Genomic DNA, 23931 nt, shown 5'->3' with positions numbered 1-23931 from the left:
CTTTAACCTTTGGTTTTCTTCTTCTAAAACCATGTTAACGACTTAAAGACTTCATTGGGATTGTGAAGCCATACCGATACTACTTTTATCGTAGTTGTTTGATCTGATCTTGCATCTTCTATCGTACGAGTACAATCAGATTGATTGGCTTGAGATTGATATCTCCGATAGGCAATATATAAAAAGTAATCACAAACATCTTCGTCTCATTGTTTGTGATTCCGCAACATCTTGTTTCGCTACCATACGATTAAGATTATTGTGAGGTGATTGATAACTCTAGGTTGTTCTTCGGGAATATAAGACCGGATTATAAATTGGTTCCTGTTCACCTTGATTATTATCAAAAGATGGAACAAAACCTTTTAGGGTTTATCTGTGGGAAACATATTAATCCTTTGATAGACTTGTCTGTGTGAGACAGATTTGTTTATTGTCAAGTCTTCGACTTTGGGTCGTATAAACTCTTTGTTGTGGGTGAGATAAGCTAAGGGAATCAAGTGCGCAGTATCCTGCTAGGATCAGAGGCGTAGGGAGTACAACTGTACCTTGGATCAGTGGGAGACTGATTGGGGTTCAACTACATTCCATTCCGAAGTTATCTTGGAGTAGGCTAGTGTCTGTAGCGGCTTAATACTGTGTGTGTTCAATATGGACTAGGTCCCGGGGGTTTTCTACATTTGCGGTTTCCTCGTTAACAAAATTTCTGGTGTCTGTGTTATTTCTATTTCCGCATTATAGTGTTATCTTTATAATTGAAATAATACAGGTTGTGCATTAGATCATCGATTAGAATATCCAACCTTTGGTTGTTGATTTAAATTGATTGATTCTTGGATATTGGTATTTGGTACCATCCAAGTTATTCTTTATGTTTGATTAAAGACTCGCTGATTTCTATTAGCTCGAGTAAATCAAAACAAGAGAGAGATATTAACTCCTTGAGATACTTTTACCTAGATTGAGTCTGACTGTCTAGTTGATTCTCTAGAAAGTATTTCGGAGTTAGTCCAAATAGATTGCTAAGCGAAATATTGGGTGGTGTTGTTAGACCCCCGCTTTTTCACTTACTGATGTTCCTCTTCATAGTATCTCAAGGAAAGATCAAAGTGAAAAGAGGAAAGATAATCGATTTGGGAGAAATTACCTCAAGGGAAACATGAACAATTTTTCTGATACTCGTTGTAATCTAAGCGAGGGTTGCTCCAATGTAACCTAGTTGTATTGTGGAAGTGATCCTTCATCTAAATTTCTCGGATAAAAAAGATGAGGAAGCACACAAAATGAGAGGAAAATTTTATTTTGTTGATACATGTAATTTAATAGTTGCATCATTCGAGTAATCATCTTTGGTAGACTTAATGGGTAGTTGCAAACCCATATTGTCATAAGGTTCATGTACAAACCGATTTTTGTTGTTTAGGGTTTTCAAAAAGTATTGCCTAATGAAAAATATCTTCTTCTATTTTTGTGATTTTCGGAAAAATACTTTGTATTTGAATTTTACAGGAAAATAAACAAATCTTTTCTCAGGGAAAACCCTTTGTTATTTTCGGTCTGAAAATATTTTCTTAAACTTTTAAAGAAAATTTCATGCTTACGGAAGTATTGAGAAACCCTTGCAGAATTCTTATAAAGCTTTGAACATATCTCATGTGACTCGCAGTATCACTATGGTAAATAAACAAGAAGACATGATGGGATCGATACTGAAAGGAAAGTCCCAAAAACCACGTCTAAAGGTTAAGAAATGTCAATGTTGAGAAATTTAAAGGGATCGATACTGAAAGGAAAGTCCCAAAAACCATGTCTGACTATGATTCCGCTAGCTCTAATGGATCTCAGAAGGAATCCTATTGTTAGAGCATTGCTCGGTCGAACGTGCATGCATTGCTATCTCAAGCATGTTTATCAATGTTAGTGATCAAAACTATGAGTCTTGATTTCTATCCTATTTAGATGTCTTGGACTAGGACATATATTGTGTAGTTGAGCTTTAGATTTCACGACGTTCATCTCTTGAAGACGAAGAACTACTAAGGGGAGCTTGTGGAACTTCATCGACAAAAGGTATGTGGAGACTGAAACTTATATATCACTTGGAAAGTCTATTTCTACTCTATCTCCTATATTGAGACATAAGTCGTGTTACGATATAGTTTTCTATTATACACATTTTAGATTTCGAGTTGAGTTTATCTCGCTTATATATTTCTCGGAATATGTGTTGGCAAGCTTTCACTTCGGCCGAATTCATCTTACACTCGAAAGTTCGAATAAGATCATATGAAAATTTCTGAGTTACATCTTACATGGTTTGTGTGATACAATCATTTGGTGTTGTCTTGGAATGTTTCATTATGATAATTTCAATAACTTGAAAATCGCTTTGACGAAAGATAGTTTGTGAACAAAAACTATATAACGTCCTCTAAAAAAGTTTCAATGATTGAAATAAAGGGTTTAGAATCATGTAACCATTTTTGGATATAAACGTAGTGTATTAATCACATTTTTGTACAAGTCCAAAATCGGGAGCCTGAAGTATGCGTACCCGTACGCGTACAGGTGGTTACGGATGTCTGGACAAGTATGCGTACCCGTACGCATACCAGAGGAGAGTTCACTTCCGTGAAAATCTTCTGGAGTCTGGAATGTGTTGAAGTATACGCACCCGTATGCGTACCGGCGTAACCAAACTCAAGTCCGGCTACTCAAGTATGTGTACCCATTTGCGTACTTGAGTGGGTTACTTTCTAAAATCGGTTGTGTACATGAACATAAACATTTATATAATAAGGAATGCAATCTTTGCAAAACGTGGATATAATGTTCATGAATTGATTCGAGTTAATCAAACCGATTTTGTTTCGATTTTGTTCTTATATACTTCTATGAGAATATAGCAATTGAACGACTCTTTAACTAGTTTCATTTGCGTCATTTGAACTAGTTATGGATAAGATGAATATGGTTGATATGAGAGTTATCATATGGCTAACTTCGGTTGACCATAATTGAGCCAACATGGGTGTACACGTTTGGGTACGGTTACATAAACCTAAATGAGGGTACATTTCATTTGTGTGTAACAAGCTAAGTTCGATCTAATGTTTGAAAGATATTCGCTTGGTTGAATCAGGTTTTTCATATAACGATGAATAATGAATGTTTTGTTACCAAGGTAACTTGGATTGCAAACCATGATTTGAAAACTATATAAAGGAGAACTCTAGCAACTGGAAACCTAATCCCCACACTTCTGTGTGTTACTAGTTGCATAATCTAGACTCGATTCTCCTTAAGCCTTAGGTTTTCCTAAACCTTGTAGATTAACGACTTGAAAGACTTCATTGGGATTGTGAAGCCAGACCCAACTATTTCTCTTGTAGTTACGTGTTCTGATCTTGCCAGATTCTATCGTTTGAGTACTATCTTCTTTAAGATTTGCTCGAGATTAATTTATCCGATAGGCAAGATAAAACGTGATCACAAACATATTCGTCTCATCGTTTGTGATTCCACAATGTCTAATTTCGCCATCATACGATTTAGATTATTGTGAGGTGATTGATAATACTGAGCTGTTCTTCGGGAATATAAGTCTGGTTTATAAATTGGTTCCTGTTCACCTTGATTTATCAAAATATGGAACAAAAAATCTTGGGTATTTATGTGGGAGACAGATTTATTAAATCCTGTAGACTTTTCTGTGTGAGACAGATTTGTTTATCAAGTCTTCGGCTTTGGGTCGTAGCAGCTCTTGGTTGTTGGTGAGATCAACTAAGGGAATCAAGTGCGTAGTATCCTGCTGGGATCAGAGACGTAAGGAGCGCAACTGTACCTTGAATCAGTGTGAAATTGATTAGGGTTCAACTACAGTCCAGTCCGAAGTTCGTCGGTAGTATGCTAGTGTATGTAGTGGCTAAATACAGTGTGGTGTTCAAACTGGACTAGGTCCCGGGGTTTTCTACATTTGCGGTTTCCTCGTTCAGAAAATTCTGGTGTCTGTGTTATTTCTTTTCCGCATGATATTTTGTTATATAATTGAAATATTACATGTTATGCGTTGTATCGATCAATTAGGAAATCCAACCTTTGGTTGTTGATTGAGATTGATTGAGCCTTGAACATTGGTCTTTGGTACCGTTCAAGTTTACTCCTCTTATATTCAACCGGGCTCGCAAATTTCAATTTGCTGATTGCGGATAGAATTAAGAGTTAGAGATATTAAGCTCTTTGATATACTTTACTCTAGATTGAGTCTGACTGTTTAGTTGATTCTCTAGAAAGTGTATTGGAGTAAGTCCTCTCAGATTTCCAAACTAATTGTTGGGTGTGGTTGTTAGATCCCCGAATTTTCTGTTACCTTCTTGATTTTGATTATGAAGATCCAAAACTGACAAAGTGGCTTCCCACTAATGGGATGATATATTATATCGATGGTTTTGAGGATTTCAAAACTAATCTTATCATCTCAGTTCGGAATCAAGATTAGTTGAAAATAAAGATTGAGGATACTGCTGATGAACGTGCACTAATGAAAAACAAGTTGAAAAACTAAAAAAACAAGAGGTGGTTGCCGACAAGTCTCTCGAAACTATCTTTAAGGGTTTGAATATTGAAGAAAAATCAGTGAACAACCAGAGCACATCCAAAGATTAAGAAGCATTCTTTTGTTTAATTCTTTATAAGAATGGATTTGCATGAACCTAAGTCTTACTGGGAAGCATCGTCTAGTTCAGTATGGAAAAATTCTATGAGAGGATAACTATCACTAAGAAAGCTAATACATGGTAGACCTTCCTCCGGGAATATCTGTTGTTGGAAGTAAATGGGTATACAAGATAAAGACTAACTGGAACGGTAAAATAGATCGTTTTAAATATCGTTTAGTTGCTCAAGGATACACTCAAGAGTATGGTATTGCTTATGAAGAAACACTTGCTCATGTTGCTCATATAACCACAATACATAATCTTCTTGTTCTTTCTTTTGCTAGTAATTGGGATCTTCATCAAATGGATGTTAAAATTTTATTTCTTCATGGAGATCTTCAAGAACAAGTCTATATGCAACCACCATTTGGATGACCTCATCATCCATATCAAGTGTGTAAGCTTCGCAAATCTATTTATGGACTTAAACAAGTACCTCATGCTTGGTTTGAAATTTTTTCCGATGCTATTCTTCATTACCGATCACTCAAAGTGCATATGATTCAACCATGTTCATTTGGTTATTCTTATTTTATATGTTGATGACATGGTTATTACAGATAATGACTTAGAGGGCATTAATGTTATAAAGTTTCACCTAAGATATTGTTTTGAAATGAAAGATCTTGGTCCCTTGAGGTATTTTCTCGGTGTTGAAGTTGATAAATTATCTGGTGGTTATTTTATCTCTCAAGTGAAGTATGCCTCTGACATTCTTCAACGTGTTGGACTAACTGATAGCAAAGTTATTGATTACACCTCTTAAATTAAATATTACACGGCCAGACACTAGTCATACAGTTCATATTATGAGTCAGTTCATGTCAGCTCCAAGATCGACTCATTTTGTTGTCTGATGTTCTTCGGATTTTAAGTTATATCAAAGAAACTTTATATCGGGGATTACATTTCATCTCTACGCCTGATCTCCGTCTCCGTGCATGTTCCGTTTTAGATTGGGAAAGTGATATCAATGGTCGACGTTCAACCACTAGATATTGCTTGTTTCTAGGTAAGTTTTTAATCTCTCGGGGTAGTAAGAAACAAACAATTGTTTCCTTATCTCTAGTGCTGAGGCTGAGTATCGAGCTCTTGCTCATACCATTTATGAAATTATTTTGGTTGCGATGGATTTTTCATAATATGAGAGTTCAATTATCATAACCTACTTTGTTGAAGAATAAACCAAGATACTATGAAGAAGACAGAAGGGATCAACAAGTGTTGTTTATACAATAATATGGATAAACTATGAGAGTTGAGAGAATGTGGTTGGATCAAATGGTACAGTTGACATGAAATGAATGGATAAACAAGCGTTGTTGATCCATGGTACGGTTTTTAGAAGTTTACTTGGGTTGCAAGTATTACTGGTTTTAAGAGTTTATTTACGTAAGAATTGTCTAGAAGTTTCTTGTTAGAGTTTGATTCTGTTTAGGAAAGTTTTTTTACTTGAGAGTCAAGTTTGTTAATCATATAAATAGGTTGTTGAGGCATGAGTCGAAACACATCAATTAAGAGAAGTTTTTTTGAGTTTAGTTTTGTATTATTTCATTAAGTCTTTGATATCAGATTTTCTACATCTAGTATCAGAGCACTGGTATCAGATTCTAGGGTTGTGGGTATGAGTTGTTGAGTTGAAGAAGATGAGGATTTTAAGTTCAATTAAGGTACCTGTGTTTGAAGGTAAAAACTTCGAGCACTGGAGGTTGCAGATGGAGAATATTTTCACATACCAAGAGGTATGGGATATTGTGAAAGATGGTTATGTAGAACCAATAGAAGGAGCTGTAGGTGAAGGAGCTGCGCAAACCCTATTAACTGAAAACAGAAAGAAGAATTCTAAAGCCACATACATTCTTCATCAAGGTATTCATGAATCTCTCATGGATAGATTGATTTATATTAAGCAAGCTAAAGCAGCATGAGATTGTTTGGTAAGCTACTACACATGATCTGACAAAGTCAAGAAGGTTAGATTACAAACTCTGAAGAGAAAGTATGAATTACTGCAGGTGGAAACTACTGAAACAATATCATATTTTTTCTCAAAAACATTAAACCTTGTCAATGAGATGAAAGCTAATGGTGATAATATAGAAGATTCAGCCATTGTAGAGAAGATTTTAAGAAGCGTGCCTGAGAAATTTGAATCAAAGGTTACTGCCATGGAAGAATGCAACACAGTTGCAACTATGACCCTTAATGAGTTGTTGGGTTCATTACAAGCTTATGAACAAAGATTACAATAGAAAATAGTTGCTACAAAACAAGTTGAAGAGGCACTTCAGAGTCAAGTTAGCTTGAGAAACAATCAAGGAAAACTTATGCTGGAGGTTTTCAAGGAGGATACAACAATGGAGGGAGATCAAATAATGGGAGTTATAGGAATCCATTTGATAGATCAAAAATACAGTGCTATAATTGTGGAGATTTTGGACATATTGCTACTGAGTGTCCAAAACCAAGAAAGACAGTTGTTAATAATTACAAAGCAAATTTCAAAGTTGATATTGCAGAAAGTCAAGAAGAAGAATAATAAGAAAATAAGGATGAAAACATGCTACTTGCATGTCACATAGCAGAAGAACAACCACAACTTAAGTGGTATTTAGATACTGGTTGTAGAAATCATATGTGTGGAAGAAAAGATTTATTTGATAAGCTTGATGAGTCTGTTAGATCAACAGTAAAGTTTGGTAACATTTCTACAATTCCAGTTATGGGAAAAGGAAGAGTTGGAATATTTCTTAAGAATGGTTCAAAAGCATACATCATGGATGTATTTTATGTTCCAGGTTTACATCAAAATTTGCTGAGTATGGGTCAGTTGTCTGAAAGAGGATATTCTATGAATATTTATAATGGTTTTTGCTTCATCAGAGATAGAAGAAGAAGGTTGATAGCTAAAGTTCAGATGACCAAGAACAGGTTATTTCCTTTGAATATTCAATATCAAAAGGAAAGTTGTTACAGTAGCAGTGTTCATGATGATTGTTGGTTATGGCATAAGAGGATGGGACATGTGAACTTTAACAGTTTGCAAACATTAACAAAGAAGGAGATGGTGTCAGGCTTACCTTTATCGAGGTACCAGAATCAAGATGTGAAAATTGCATCTTTGGCAAGCAGCACAGAGATCCATTCCTAGTAAACAAAGCTAGAAGAGCTGATCAACAATTGGAGATTGTTCATAGTGATTTGTGTGGTCCTATTGAAGTAAATTAACATGGAGGTATCATTATTTTATAAATTTGATTGATGATTTTAGTAGAAATGCATGGGTTTATTTGCTTAAACAAAAGAGTGATGCATTTCAAGCTTTTAGAATTTTCAAAGCTTATGATGAGAAACAAATTGGTAAGAGTATCAAGATCTTGAGAACTGATAGAGGCAAAGAATATACTGTTGTTGACAAGTTTATGGAAGAACATGGCATTCAACGTCAACTAACTGCAAGATATACACCACAACAAAATGGAGTTGCAGAGAGGAAGAATAGAACCATAATGGAGATGGCAAGAACTATAAGAAGAACAAAAGATTTACCAAAACGTTTTTGGGGTTATGCAGTTGACACAGCTGTGTATTTACTCAAAAGATGTCCTACACATAGTTTGAACAACATAACACCAGAAGAAGCTTGGAGAGGTGTAAGGCCAGGTGTAAGACATATGAGAGTTTTTGGGTGTATTACATATGCACATGTACCCAAAGAACTAAGAAAGAAATTGAATGACAAGAGTGAGAAGTGTATCCTTGTTGGTTATAGTTCAGTAACCAAAGGATATAAATTATACAACCCAGAAGCAGGAAAAGTGTTTACAAATAGAGATGTGATCTTTAATGAAGATTCAAAATGGAACTGGAATAATGGATCAACAACGAATGTTGATCCACATAACACTGGATCAACAATAAATATTGATTCAACTAATAATGGATCAACAAGGAATGTTGATTCACCTACTGCTGTCAGAACAGTTCCAATTGTAGATGAAGAAGAAGTACAAGCTCAAGACAATGTTGAAGAACAACATGAGGAAGCAAGAACTGAAACAACAACACAAAAATAAAATACAAGACCAAGACCAAGAAGAAAATATATCATACCTGCTAGGTTGAATGATTATGTTTTAACAAGAGATGATGAAGATGATGATGATGTATTGAACTTTGCATTGTTTGGAGATTGTGATCCTGTAGCTTATGAAGAAGCTGTTAAAGAATAAGGTTGGATTCAAGCCATGAATGAAGAATTGGAGTCAATTGAGAAGAATAACACTTGGGAACTGACAACACTTCCACTAGGAAAGAAACCTATTGGTGTCATGAAGTAGGTTTACAAAACAAAATATAAGTCAAATGGTGAAAAAGAAAGATTGAAAGCAAGATTAGTTGCTAAGGGATATAGACAAACACAAGGAGTTGATTACTCAGAAGTGTTTGCACCAGTTGCAAGACTTGATACAGTAAGAATGATTATTGCTTTAGCTGCACAAAAGAATTGGAATATTTTTCAGATGGATGTGAAGTCAGCATTCTTGAATGGAGTATTGTAAGAAGAAGTTTATGTTGAGCAACCAGCTGGCTACATTATGGAGGGGAAGGAGAATGAAGTATACAAGCTAAACAAAGCTTTGTATGGTCTGAAACAAGCACCAAGAGCTTGGTATGCAAGAATAGACTTATTTTCTCAAGAAAAGTTTTACAAGATATCCACATGAGCATACTTTGTATTTGAAAGATGATGGTCTTGGCAGTCATATTATAGTGTGTTTATATGTGGATGATCTCATATTTACTGGAAATAGTTCAGAGATGATCAAAGAATTCAGGGAGGATATGGTGAAGGAGTTTGAGATGACAGATCTTGGTTTGATGTCATATTTTCTTGGTATTGAACTTCAACAAACTGAAAGAGGAATTTTTATTAATCAACAAAGGTATGCTGAAGGAATTTTGAATCGTTTCAAGATGGATAATTGTAATCCAATTTTAACACCAGTAGAAGAAAGACTGAAGTTTACAACAGATGGATCAGGAGAGCTTATGAATTCAACAGATTTTTAAGGTATTGTTGGATGTTTAAGATATTTGAATGCTACAAGACCTGATATCATGTATGCAGTTGGGTTGGTTAGTAGGTTTATGGAAGATCCTAGACAATCACATTTACAAGCTGCAAAACGTATTCTGAAGTATGTAAAAGGAACAATAAGCATGGGAATCTTCTACATTGTTTCAGAAGATCCAAAACTGGTTGGTTTTACTGATAGTGATTGTGTTGGAGATACAGAAGGAAGAAGAAGTACATCAAGTTATGGATTTCAGTTGGGAACTGGTTTTTTCTCTTGGTCATCTAAGAAGCAACAAGTTGTTGCACTATCTACAACAGAAGCTGAGTATATAGATGCTAGCAACTGTGCTACACAGGATGTATGGTTAAGAATGAGAAGTCATTGTTTCAAGAACAAACAACACCAACAACAATAGTTTGTGATAGTTTGTGAAACAATAGTCATTTTTTCAGGATTCTTAGTTAATTTCACTAACTAAGAATCCAGTACTTCATGGAAGAAGTAAGCATATTGATATCAAATATCATTACATCAGAGAACTTGTAAGCAATAAGGAGATAGATGTTGAGTTTGTTGAAAGTGAAGAGCAAGTGGATGATATTTTCACCAAGTCTTTGAAGTCTAACACTTTCATTTACTTACATGGAAAACTTGGAATAATTAGCAAAGAGTATCTTGGTTTAAGGGAGGATGTTGAAGAATAAACCAAGATACTATGAAGAAGACAGAAGGGATCAACAACTATTGTTGATACAATAGTATGGATAAACTATGAGAGTTGACAGAATGTGGTTGGATCAACTGGTATAGTTGACATGAAGTGAATGGATAAACATGCGTTGTTGATCCATGGTACGGTTTTTAGAAGTTTACTTGGGTTGCAAGTATTACTGGTTTTAAGAGTTTATTTACGTAAGAATTGTCTAAAAGTTTCTTGTTAGAGTTTGATTTTGTTTAGGAAAGTCTTTTTACTTGAGAGTCAAGTTTGTTAATTATATAAATAGGTTGTTGAGCCATGAGTCGAAACACATCAATTAAGAGAAGTTTGTTTGAGTTTAGTTTTGTGTTATTTCATTAAGTCTTTGATATCATATTTTCTACATACTTCTCTTTTTTAAGATAACAAGGCAAATAAATTATGAACATGAATTCGTTGCCAACTTGACACCAAAATGAGAATTCTAAGAAGATACATAGCTTGTAATAATAGTAATTTGCGTATGTTATATTTGAGTGGTTCCTTGATCCAGGGGATACCTGCTTCCATTTCAAAATTAAGACATCTAATATACCCGAACTTATCAAGATATCAAAAACTTGATGTGTTACATGATGAATCAATCGGTAGTCTCTATAAGCTGCAGAGGTCGATATTAGATGATCATACTTTCTTTCTGGAGTTCCTGAAAACCTTGGATTGATGAAAACTCAAGGCACCTTGATGTTACATATACATGAATGATAATTAATGTGACAAAGTTTCGTAGGTCTGTTACTTTGCATCGAAATTTGCAAGCATTGTATATCTATTATTGCAAAAACAATTTACAAAATTACCTGAAAAATATGAGCCTGGAAACAGCTTCGAAGTCTTGATATTTCACTCATAAAAGTCATCGAGCAAAATTACCTAGAAATTCTAGTTTTCATAAAATAGACATTGTAATCAAAATGCTGAGATAGCAACTAGTCGTGCTTTGAAAGAAAAATCTGTAAGGATCCGATTGTTTTTCATGAATGATTTTTTAGGGACCATGATTTTATTAGGCCACCTTCCCTATAGTTATATGGGGTGTCCTAAAGTATTGAAATGACTAACCTATCCTTAACCTAGTTTAATTTAAAACCAACCTAATAACCACCTATATATATATATAACCACCATCACCGCCCACCACCGCCGATTACCACCACCACCACCACCTCCGATTATCACCACCACTAACCACCGATTACTACACCCACCTCCTTCCACCACCACCGCCGATTACCACCACCACCAACCACCACCACCTATCTATATATAGCTTAATGTAAAACATTAACAAAGATGTTCTCACAAACCCATTACTTTTCATTCGTTTTTGGTTGAATAAATGAGAAGTAATCATCAAATTGAGTTGAAAACGGAAGTTGCAGAGAGGTTTAATGGAGGTTTTTTTCAGAGAAAAGTTCGGTTATGTAGCAAAAAACAAGTCCCAGCCGAACTTTTAGTTCGGTTACGTCGCAAAACATTCGATTTCGTCGCAAAAAGTTTGGTTATCACGAATTAATTTTTTCTTAACCGAACTCAGAGTTTGGTTGATTCGAAAAAAATACTTTTAATCGAACTCCTTGTATTAGAACAACACAAATCCATAAATTCAGTTCCTTCGCAAAATAAGGATATCACCGAACTTTAAGTTCAGTTGGTAGAGCAATTTGATATGTAACCGAACACACAAGATGTACCCAAATAAATTGTTAAGTTCAAAGTTCGGTTACCTACCATTTTATACTAGGTAACCGAATATAGCACTGTAACTTCGGTTTTTTTTATCGGTGAGTTCGGTTATATAGCTTTTGGATAAAAGTTTCCGAACCAACCGAACTATGTACAGTTGGTAAAATTTTATTTTCACGTAAAGTTCGGTTAGTTATTGTTTGCAAAGCAACCGAACTTCTAGACCCTAAAGTTCGGTTACATTGCGGGCAAACCGAACATTACACTGTACGACCAAAACCTCCATTAACGAGCGAGTTCGGTAACCTGCGTGTTTGGAAAATGTCACCGAACTACACTTTCAGGTGTGTTTGGTTACATGTTCTTGACATATGGTAACCGAACTGGCCCAAATCTACATAAAAAATTTCATTTTTTTTGAAAGTTTGGAGCAATTAAACCAACATTATCTAAGTTTGAAGCATACCTGATAACCCAAATAATCTTCCTCCGGTTGTGGTTGGTAATTTTTTTCATGTGTTTTCTTCTTCATCTTCTCTAACTTTACTCTCTCAATAATTCTACTTCTTTAGCTTAATCATTTCACTAATGATTTCACTAAGCATTACCCAAAATTAATCAGGAGGGTAGTCTAAGTATTAATATAAATATCTAGATAACGGGTGACCTAGATTTACTTCTAAATGTCTTACTAAATATAGAAACATGGTCCCCAAAAAAATCATGTTCCCCAAAAAAATCGTTTTTCATAGCGGTGCCGGGTGCGTGTGAGCCCGGCCCAGATTTGTCTATTTAAATCAAGACGCGTCTAGCTTGCTTAGAGTAGAATTGGCTTGAGAGACGCACATCGAAACTAAACGGGGTGACACTTAATGAACTGATTTACTTTACTAGACCAAAAAAATGTCAATCAAGTTTTGGTGTGTTCTCATAGATCTAGGTAAGCATTGACATTTATATCGACATAATTTTCTACTCTCCCAACTTGTTTTTTTCCCGGAGCAAAACCAAGAAAAAATTGCTCAGTTGGAACTTGATTCCGACGATTTGTGTTGGTTAAAGTCTCATGTGTCTTGTTCTTCTTATCCTGTTCTTTAATTTACACATCCTTTATCATATGAGTGCACCTGGTGGAACGTATATAAATGGCAATGAATTATATATAATCAAGTTGCTCAGACAATTCAAAATAGTGAATTTTACTTTTGTGTCAGATTAACTATGAACTAAGTTAGCTAGTCTTGATTTATCCTATATTTAAACAATGCTGGACCTATCCTATTCTTTCGTTTGTTTCATGAGATTGAGCTACTAGTTTTCCATTACTTCACTTATATATACACACACAGTCATAGTTATCATCACCGGTAATATCATCATCTGATGCTGCAAAATTCAATGGGTTTGACGATTTTCAACCCCCAGTACTACTGCCCATTAGCAAGTATGGCAGACTTATTAGCTATATTATCCTTCTTCTATTATCTATGGGTAAGGCAGATTGTTACTAAGTGTACAAAAAGAAACAATTTCAACGATGCAGAAATATCGCCGCCTGAGGCTACAGGTGCATTGCCCATAATAGGCCATCTTCTTCAGCTAGTAGGGTCTACACCGCCTTTGTTCAAAAAACTTGGCACATTGTGAACACAGAGATCAATGTCATCTGAGTATTAACAAATAATGCGCGTAGACTCATGACAATACAGTAAATAAGCTGCGCCTGAGGGGAATGGATTGGTTATGTCGAATCCTTGACTCAGAGTTCTAATACTCTTTCTCGTCTCATCAACTACAATCATTGTTCTTAGCTCATACAATAAGATAAATAGTGGATGAAGTATAAAATGTACGAACATGATTTACCATAAGTATCAAATTGAACATATAAAGTATAAATGCATGAACATAGACGAAACGATTAACTTATATGATTCTCTGTCTGCGGGTTTGGGTTTTTCATTATATGTATGAAGGTTACAGAAATAGTCGAATGATTTTGAGATCAACATAAGCATGCGTAGCAGGAGGAACTTCACTTACACTTTCTCTATCTCTCTGTCTCTCTCCTATTCTCCTCTCAATATTTTTCGCCCCCTCTTCACTTGGGAGAGAGGGGTATTTATAGGATGGTTACGTGGGGTCCACTTCTGAAACCCGTTATAACCTTATCCTCTTGTGTCTTGTGCCGCTTACGCAGAGGTCTTCGTGTTCTCGGTTCTCTCTGCGTGTTCCGTTTGAATATGCAGTGCTATCTGCGCTTCCTCCACCGGCTGACTGACACGTATGCTGTTTGAGGGCATTTAATGCGGGTAGTTGAGATGTCTGTCCGCGGTAGACAGTTGTTCTCTGCCCCTTTCTTGTCTGCGTCAGTCTGACTATCCCCAGCCGTAGATCTTAGATCTTTCTGGGGATATGATAAAGTGACTCTTGGGTTATCCTCCAGTGCTTCGCAGTGTTCTAGTATTTATGTCTTCTCGATCCTCTACCGTTGGATCTGGTGGGTGGCGACGCTATCTTGACAAGGTGCGTCTCTTGGCTGTCCACGTGTGATATCATATCTTGATGCTCTCAGCCGCATGTCCTCCGCGTGTGTCTTTGTGGACACGTGGCGGAAGATGAAATGTGTACCTACACACATGTCTGACAAATATGGACCTATCTTCATGGTTCGGTTTGGTATGTACCCAACCTTGGTTGTGGGCAGTTGGGAGATATGTAAAGAATGCTTCACTACGAACGACAGATTCCTTGCTGGTCGTCCATCTGCTGCTTCGGCGAATAAGCACCTCACATTTGCCATGTATGCTTTTTCGATGTATGGTTCTTTCTGGCGGGAGATCCATAAGATCTCTAACATCCATTTACTCTCACAAAGGCGTGTCCAATTGTTCAAGCATATCCCCTACTTGGAGACTTCCGACTATATAAAACGTTTACATCAACGCTGGATGAAAAGCCAAAGCCAACAAAATAGTACAATAGCTTCGACAGGTTTGGTTAAAATCGATATGACCCAAGTTTTTAGAGAGCTAACCTTGAATGTGATGTTGAAAGATATCGTAGGAAAGTTACTTTTTATCAAGAACAAAGACGATCATGAAGACGCCACCGTAGGTTATCATAACAAGGAGGAGGAGGAAGAAGAAGGTATAAAACTCCACAAGACCATCATAGAATTCTTCACACTAGCAGGAACTTCGGTTGCATGTGATGTTCTTCCATTCCTTGGGTGGCTGGATGTCGATGGACAAAAAAGACACATGAAGAGAGTAGCCAAGGAGATGGACTTGTTTGCTTCCAAATGGCTTGAAGAGCATCGACGGAAAAAGAAACTCCAAACAGTAGTATCAAGCACCGCGGTAACAGGAGGTGCTAACAATAATTATGATGATGAGAACGACTTCATGTACGCAATGATGTCAGTTCTTGATGAAGAAAATGGTAATCTGTTCTTTGGTTACAATCGTGATTCTGTCATCAAAGCAACCTGTCTGTATGTAATTAACACCTTCTGTAAATTATTTATTTTGGTTGATACCTCCCTTCTTGAAATGGTTAATTATATTTATCTTTTGTCTATTTGACAGCAACTTATATTAGCTGGCTCAGACAGCACATCAATTACGTTGACATGGGCTCTCTCACTACTACTTACAAATCCTAGTGCCTTAAGGAAGGCTCAGGATGAGCTTAACAATAAAGTTGGCAAGAACAGAAATGTAGAGGGAAGTGATATCAATGACCTAGTTTACCTCCAAGCAGTCGTCAAGGAAACACTCCGGTTGTACCCACCTGGCCCACTCTCCCTGGCTCATGAGGCTATAGAAGACTGCAATGTAGGTGGGTATAAAGTGAAAGCAGGCACACGTCTGTTCGTCAATCTGTGGAAACTGCACCGTGATCCTCGTGTGTGGTCAAACCCATTAGACTTCAAGCCAGAGAGGTTTCTTCCGAAGCTCAATGATGACGGTGTTTGTGGTGAAGCGGCAAACATGGATTTTCGTGGTCAAGATTTTGGCTACATACCATTTGGATCAGGGCGAAGGATGTGTCCAGGGATCAACTTCGCCATCCAAAACATTCACATGGTGTTAGCTCGCTTCCTTCATGCATTCGATTTCACCGCAGCTGGAGGACTAGAAATAGACATGTCGATGGAAGGTTCGGGTTTAACAGTGCCCAAAGCAACTCCACTTGAAGTTCACATTCTCCCACGCCTCCCTGTCACATTATACTAGTAGTAACGAAGATTTAAGTGCGTCCTTATTGTATTATTATCATAAGAATTGTTGAATAATTCAGTTCCAACATAAGAAAATAAATCGGAGTCTTATGACTAAATGGCAGTCGTGTAAAGCTGCTTTTGAACCTTGTATTCGGCATAATGCATTATGAACAGATCTTACCGGTATACTACATATTAATAAAGCATAGTTGTGTGCATATCCTTTGCCTATATTGTCTCTGATTTTGTTCTCCTGTTCTAATCCCAAGTTTCTGTTTCCAACATTTCTTTGAATTCAAATTGCCAAAATGTTGGGTGCGATGGTTGAGGACCGTGAGGTGTACCCAAGAACACGAAAATTAATGAAGCCTATGCATTGTGATTAGATAGTAGTTACCACTTTAGCTGCTGGTACCTGGACCAAAATAGTTGACCATTCCTGAGTAGATTTTTATTATAATGAAAAAAAATAGTATTGGACAAACTCTAACATTTCAGAGTAGAGCTGGCAAACGGGCGGGCCGAGGCTGGCTTGTTACGGATTACACGGGTTCGGGTTAACACGGGCCAAAACCTGCGGGTTGATATTCTTCACGGGTGGTAATTTCTTCAACCCGCGCCCGTAACGGGTAAAACTTGCGGGTTCACGGGTTAGCTGGTTTCTGCTTAGTCAACGAACGAATTGACAGAGTTTCCTCTGATTTCTGGATTATTTCCGACCACATTCAGGCCATCAAAAACTCCTTCTCTGCAACCTAACATTCATCTAATTCATTTGACATTTCCATTCAATTCAATCAACAGATTACAGATTCAACAGTCAGTGACTCGGTGTCGCACCGAAATTTAAAAACTTAATGAAAGGATCAAGAAAATTGCAAAACTTAACAATAATTTGACACTAGTTTTGCATCATGAGAGAAACACAGACTCACAGAGTCACAGATACACAGTATACTAATCATTGTATAGTTTAGTACTCATCAGTTCATGATATCTTCAAAAAAGAAAAAAAAATCTTCGAAACCGTAGTAATACCATTGTTTGTACTTTGTATCACCAAGTGCAACAATAAATATATTAATAACCACTTCCTGCACAAAATGTATATTGTGGTTAATCAAAAAAAAGTGATAACTGTCCAAAAAAACATCTCCAATCTCTTTTTTATACAAAATTTGGAGACACTGCGATAACTGTCTCTCCAAAAAAATTCTCATTTTCCATGTCTATCTTTGAGTAGCTCCAACCATTCAATATGAATCTGTAATTTCAAGCAAAAATAAATCAAACAAAAGAAAATATTCAAGTAAAAAACATGGAATTTGCATAATTACCCCGCTTTATATTGAAGAAGTACGCATACTAATTAGACGCATAAGAACTTACTTCCCCATTCTCCTCTGTCCTATCCTCCACTTCACCAAGTTCAAATCCTAATACATCTTCTCCAATAATCTCATTGTCTTCATCCATATCTTCTTTTCCTACATGGATAAAAACGATCAAAGTTATATATGAAATTTACACATTCAACTAAATGAAGTATTACTGAATTACGCGGCTCCACTTAGGCACACTTACCAACTCCATGTTTCCAATCACGAGTTGTTATCAACGCCTCAGCATTTTCAGGTAATAAAGAACTGCGAAACCGATCAATTACCCTTCCACCAATGCTGAATGCAGATTCCGAAGCGACGGTTGAAATAGGAATTGACAAAATATCCCCTGCCATTCTTGAAAGTACTGGAAATCATTGTTCCTGGGCTTTCCAATACATTAGGATATCGAGCGGTTGATTAACAAATCCATATTTCTCGCTAAGATATTGATCCAACTCTGACAAGTCAGATTGCAGATCACCACCACTTTCCTGTGCTGCAGCATATTCCTGCATGAAACAAGTAATAAGTGAGTGCAAGGACCAGTTATCTTCTATGAGGACATATAATATAACTTCATAAACGCACTGTGTTTGGTTAAAACACAAAATAATACAAGACCACATGTACTGACATAAGTAAGCTTTAAAATTACATGGATCCACTCACTTCCTTGATGGGCAGAATTCGCACCAGTTTGAATACCAAAATTCTGAGTTCCACTACCAGAAGCTCTTAACAAGGTGTAATACTCATTATAAAGTTTTTTCATATCTTCACGCACATCAGCAACTTTACTTTCTAATTGTCTTACATCAGGATACAACTTGGAATAAGCAAAGTTAAGATACTTCAGTTTCAATCTAGGATCTAACACAAGTGTCATAGCCAATATAGGACTTAAGTTCTCCCAATAACTGTTAAACTTTTCTTGCATCTCTTTCACCATGTCCCTAATGAATTCAATTTCATTTGTGCTTTCGTTTTTTAATAACACCTGAACTTGACAAACTCCTTCAAAATATAGATTGGAGGTAGGATACTTACTACCAGAAAACAAAGTTGTGAGATCATAAAACGTCTTGAGAAACTTTGTGACCACTTCAATTTGATCCCATTCTTCGTCAGTTGGGAAGTCTTTATAGTCTGAATCCACCTCCTTCAAGTGAGCGAAAACACTTCTATACACAAGACAACTGTCTAACATAAGATAAGTTGAATGCCATCTGTATAAAAAAAAAGTAACAAACATTCAATGAGTATATTATAAACAATAATACCATTCTTTAACTGTATAACAAAATAAAAGTGGAAACCCACCTTGTCTTAACATCTTGACGAATACCCCTTCTTACTGCAGACATTCCTAAAGTATCAACAATGTCCAAGAACTTTTGTTTTCTTACTTGGGACTTTTTAAGCGACTTCACTGACTTTCTTAACTTAAGCACAACTGGATCAATCTTCACAAGTCCATCTTTTACAATAAGAGCTAAGATGTGATCACAACAACGCACATGAAAGTATTTTCCCTTGTTAAACAGGATCTTCTTTGCAACAAGTCTACTCTGCATAATTCTAGCACAAGCTCCGTTATTTGCAGCATTATCCAAGGTGACGTTGGATATTTTTTCTTCAATTCCCCAATCTTCTATCATTGCAAATAGCTTGGCAGAAAGGTTTTCACCTGTATGAGGTAATGGAACTCAAAAGTTAAACTCCCAATTAAGTACTTCAGTTCACATGTATGAGGTGGTGGAAGATCTCAAGACTCAAGTAAAATATCACATGCACATAAAATAAAAGATCTGAATACTCAAGTAAGTGCTTCACCTGTATGAGGTGGTGGAAGTTCACAAAAATTCAGTAGATACTTCTTTAATTCCCAATTTTGATCAAGAAAGTGGACAGTTAAGCTTATATACCCTGTAGTCATAACATAGGTCCACATGTCTGATGTTAGACACATCCTACCTGTAAGGATTACACATACATATCATCACATCTTATCATAATCAATTACACATACATAAAAGTATAAAACAAAACATATGGTGTGGGTCAACAGGATTTGAAATTTTGAATCGTACCTGGAGCAAGTTTCAATATGTTTCGAATAACTTCTTTTTGTGCATTATGTTTTTTGATAATATCGGCTTTCCCAGTATTCCTTGATATTGGTTTAGCATCCTCATTTAGATAAGCACATATGTCCCTAAATTCTTTCCACTCCACCAAAGCCAATGGGACATTTCTTGCAATGAGTAATTCTGAAATAAGATCCTGAAACTTCATCTGATCAATTTTGCGTACGCGGGAAGACAACTGGCCATTCTTTGCAGATAAAATCATTTGCCCTATGTCCTGAGAATGACGCTCACGGCACTTATGCCTTTTCATAGATGAGGTTCCACCTTTCTGGTTATCATATTTATATCCCACTTTACAAGCCTTGCACACTCCCTTCTTTGATCCATTTTTATATTTAATGAGATCAAAATATTCCCAAACATCAGATCTAAGTTTATGTTCCTTTTCACCTGAAACTGGTGCAGGTGCACAATCAACAGTTGTAGAGGCATCCAAAGGATCTACCATCTCAACATCATCATCCTCACCGTCACTACTCATAACATCGTTATAATGAGTTTGTTCTTGTACACTTGACATCCTGGAATCTGGATGGAGCCACAAAGAATAGGTCAAAGACACAAAAATCAGTACATTACTTACTAGTTACTATCATGGTTCAATAACAAAACACTCAAAGAATTCAAACCAATAAGGGAAAATAACTTGGACAAGAAAAGAAAACAAAATCCATCAGATTGTTACTATTGTCTACTATCATGGTTCATGGACTAACATCAGCAATTGACTTGCAAAATGACTCAATCATCAACTTTGGTCATTGAGCAGTGAAAGTTTGAAACATAACCAATCTAGAGAAATTATCAGACATGACATGAATTACATAAACACAGTACACAGAAGAACTAAAGAAGATAGGATTAGAAGATTACCTGTCCTCAACTCTGAATATTCCACAACAAGATGAAGAATTAGCAGAGATTATTAACAAAACCCCAATTCCAAAATCTGAAAAAACTCAAACTAATCGAATCACTATCTGCAGAAGTTAAGATGGAGAAGAAGACTCGTTTTTTTGAAGATTAAAATCAATTAGAAATCACACTTACCCAGGAGTTCGGTGATTGTGAAGATTCAAGTCAAGTCTTTCAAGATCGATTTCAACATTCAACTAATCAGTGAACTGCGGATCTGCAGCTGCCGCTGCGGACGGAGAAGAAGAAAGAAGTAGAATGCAAGATTCAGAGAAGATAACTATTAACTAAGCTAGCCTCTAGGGTTTTTTATGTTTTATTTATACTCAGACACGTATAAAAATTGATAGGGACACGCGGCTGCGGCATAAATGGAACTGCGGGTATACGGGTTATATCCGCGGATTTACGGGACGGGACGGGTTTATCCGTTCTCACACAAGCCGGCATTTCTCCAACCCTAACCCGGCTTGTTAAGACAACCAGCCAAGCCGGGTGCGGGTTTTCACAGTCCGGATCGGATTTATCCGCGGGTTTTTGCTAGTTTGCCAGCTCTATTTCAGTGTCCATTAAATCAGTTTCAAGTTCTATAAGTCACTCTTTTAGTAGAACAACAAAATATTCATAATCACAAGATTCAGAACCAAACTCACACCCAAAATCCTAACTCGAGTGCTCTATGGGGATAGTTGAGAGTGGTTGTTACACTACAAGAAAATATAGCTATTTTTACACCATATATTGCCACACCTTCGATATAGGTGTTGCAAAAACAAATTTCTAGTCACAGTACTTTTCAGCTGCAGCTAAAAGCTATAATTTATTGCTCCAAAATGAAACTTTTACCACACAACTGTAGCAATAATATGAAAAGAGTGGCAAAAAAATATAATCTTTTGCTGCAGTAATAAGATTGGTGCTGCAAAAAAGATTTCTTGTTACATAGGTTATCGCGACACTAATAGGAGTTTATGCCATAACTATAGGGTACTGCAATATATTAAGTTTCTTGTAGTGTTACTTGTAGGTTTGACTCTCTCACCCCGTTCATATATCTAGAGCATTACTGCAAATCGTATATCAAAAAATAAAATAATTCTTATAAGATTTTAGTTGTCTTCTCTTCTCGTTTCCTTTTGATCAAAGTTAATGGGCGTTGCCACTTGCCACTATTTTAAGTTTATACGACGGCTTAGGGGAAACTCACATTGAAAGCTTATCTGAGTGGAAACTAACATTGAAAGGCACCTCAATTCATCATTAAATTATATGCAAAATGGTCTGAGTTGCACTGGAAACATATACTACTAGTTTTAGACTAATCTTTACCATTAATAATTAATTATATTATATAGAACTAACTTATATATATTTCTCTATATAAAAGAACAATAGCTAGCCTTCAACCAGTAACGTTTACTAGCTAGCTCCAAATCAAAGAGATCGCAATGAAGAATTTAAGAACTGCCGTTGTCCGCTGTCTTTCCCGAAGCATAATCAAACCACACCTCACAAAACAAACACGACCTCACCGAGAGCAACAACAAACATGTCATCTAACTCCATGGGGTCTTTCCTTAATATCTGCACATTACATTCAAATGGGACTTCTGTTTGCGAAGCCACAGCCTTTACCATCAGTTGGTAATACAAAGGTCGTCTCGAGGACCATTGTTGATCAACTAAAGCTCTCCCTTTCTCAAACACTTACCCACTTCCTTCCTCTTACGGGCCGGTTTGTTACAAATAGATGTGATGATCCACCTTCATACTCTATTTCAATAGACTACACCAACAATGACTCGTCCGAAGGAGTTGAATTCATCCACGCTGCCGCGCCTGTAACCTTAGACGAAATCCTCTCCTCAGTCTATGTACCACCGATTGTCAGATCATTTTTTGCATCGTATGACAACGAGGAGATGGCAACAATCAACCATGATGGTCACACCATTTCATTGCTCTCGGTACAAGTAACTGAGCTTCTTGATGGATATTTCATTGGCTGTTCTGTAAATCATGCAGTTGTGGATGGAAATTCTTTCTATCATTTTCTTAGTATGTGGGCAGAAATATGTAGAAGGAAAGGAAATGATATCGAGTTAATATCACGGCCGCCTATCATTAAAGGTTGCTTATTGGAAGAACGTCAGGAGGTGGATCATCATCACCATGATGATGATAATAATAATAATAATAATAATAATAATAATGCATTTCTTTTTTCTCTTACTCTCCATCCTGTCTGTTGTGTTGAGCATCGCCTCCAAGTGCAAGTTAGACTTAAATGCATGGTACCTCGATGATGGCACCATCATTGGTGATACGTTGGAAGTCTCCAAAGCCTTGGCTATAATTCAATCTGAAGGTGTCCGCAGGGGTCTTCACCTCAACATCACCAAAACTGAGTTATTTTGGCCTACACCAGATCAACGGAGTTTAATTCCAGGCGTTTTCCCTGCCAACATTGGTCGACCCTCAACTGGTGTCAAACTCTTAGGTGGTCCTGTCAGTCTGGATTTGCAATTCTGCAAGGGAATGGTGATGCAGAGAGTGACTAAAACCATCAACCTCATGTCAGTCGTCAAGAAGCTCAAGGATCCACAGAGTGAACTATTATTATTGCGCAATTGTACTGGGGTCTCCAGATTATACTTCACTATGTGCACAACAAACCCCTTAGCATTGCAGCAAGCTATGACTCACTTTGACGATCACCTCTTTCATTATTTGCAACGACTTATTACTGCAGATGGGGCAGGATTTGGTCCATTGCAATATCGCATCGCTACCCTACCAATCAAAGACGGAGGTCTCGGCGTATATACGATGCATGACACCAGCAAGTACTGCTACTTGGCTTCACAGCTTCAAACTCAGGCTATACAGGATGTCATATTGAAAGACATCCCTCATACCAGTCCAAGCTCAACATATCAGCAAGCTTTAGCAGACTACCTCCAGGTCTGTGGTCTTACCTCTTCCTCACATAGCTTTGACGATACAGCCCC

At 36.7% G+C, this 23931-nt stretch overlaps 3 protein-coding genes across 3 annotated transcripts; 2 read left to right on the top strand and 1 right to left on the bottom strand.

Moving 5' to 3' along the window:
• Positions 1-8965: 8965 nt before the first annotated feature.
• Positions 8966-10214, top strand: LOC113279788 (uncharacterized mitochondrial protein AtMg00810-like). Its single transcript, XM_026528454.1, has 2 exons — positions 8966-9054; positions 9812-10214. The coding sequence occupies exons 1-2, from the start codon at positions 8966-8968 to the stop codon at positions 10212-10214; spliced, it is 492 nt and encodes a 163-aa protein (XP_026384239.1).
• Positions 10215-14881: 4667 nt separating this feature from the next.
• LOC113279787 (cytochrome P450 CYP82D47-like) lies at positions 14882-16483 on the top strand. Its single transcript, XM_026528453.1, has 2 exons — positions 14882-15742; positions 15833-16483. Exons 1-2 carry the CDS (start codon positions 14882-14884, stop codon positions 16481-16483), a joined length of 1512 nt encoding a protein of 503 aa, XP_026384238.1.
• A 1743-nt stretch (positions 16484-18226) lies between these two features.
• LOC113279786 (zinc finger BED domain-containing protein RICESLEEPER 3-like) lies at positions 18227-20453 on the bottom strand. The gene is made up of 4 exons (XM_026528452.1): positions 19977-20453; positions 19176-19423; positions 18472-19081; positions 18227-18364 (listed from the first exon to the last, which is right to left on the bottom strand). Exons 1-4 carry the CDS (start codon positions 20451-20453, stop codon positions 18227-18229), a joined length of 1473 nt encoding a protein of 490 aa, XP_026384237.1.
• Positions 20454-23931: the final 3478 nt, after the last annotated feature.

Source organism: Papaver somniferum, chromosome 5 (assembly GCF_003573695.1).
Source record: "Papaver somniferum cultivar HN1 chromosome 5, ASM357369v1, whole genome shotgun sequence".
Taxonomy (NCBI): Eukaryota; Viridiplantae; Streptophyta; class Magnoliopsida; order Ranunculales; family Papaveraceae; genus Papaver; species Papaver somniferum.
Note: the sequence above shows the minus strand (reverse complement) of the source record. Positions and strands in the feature narration are given on the sequence as shown.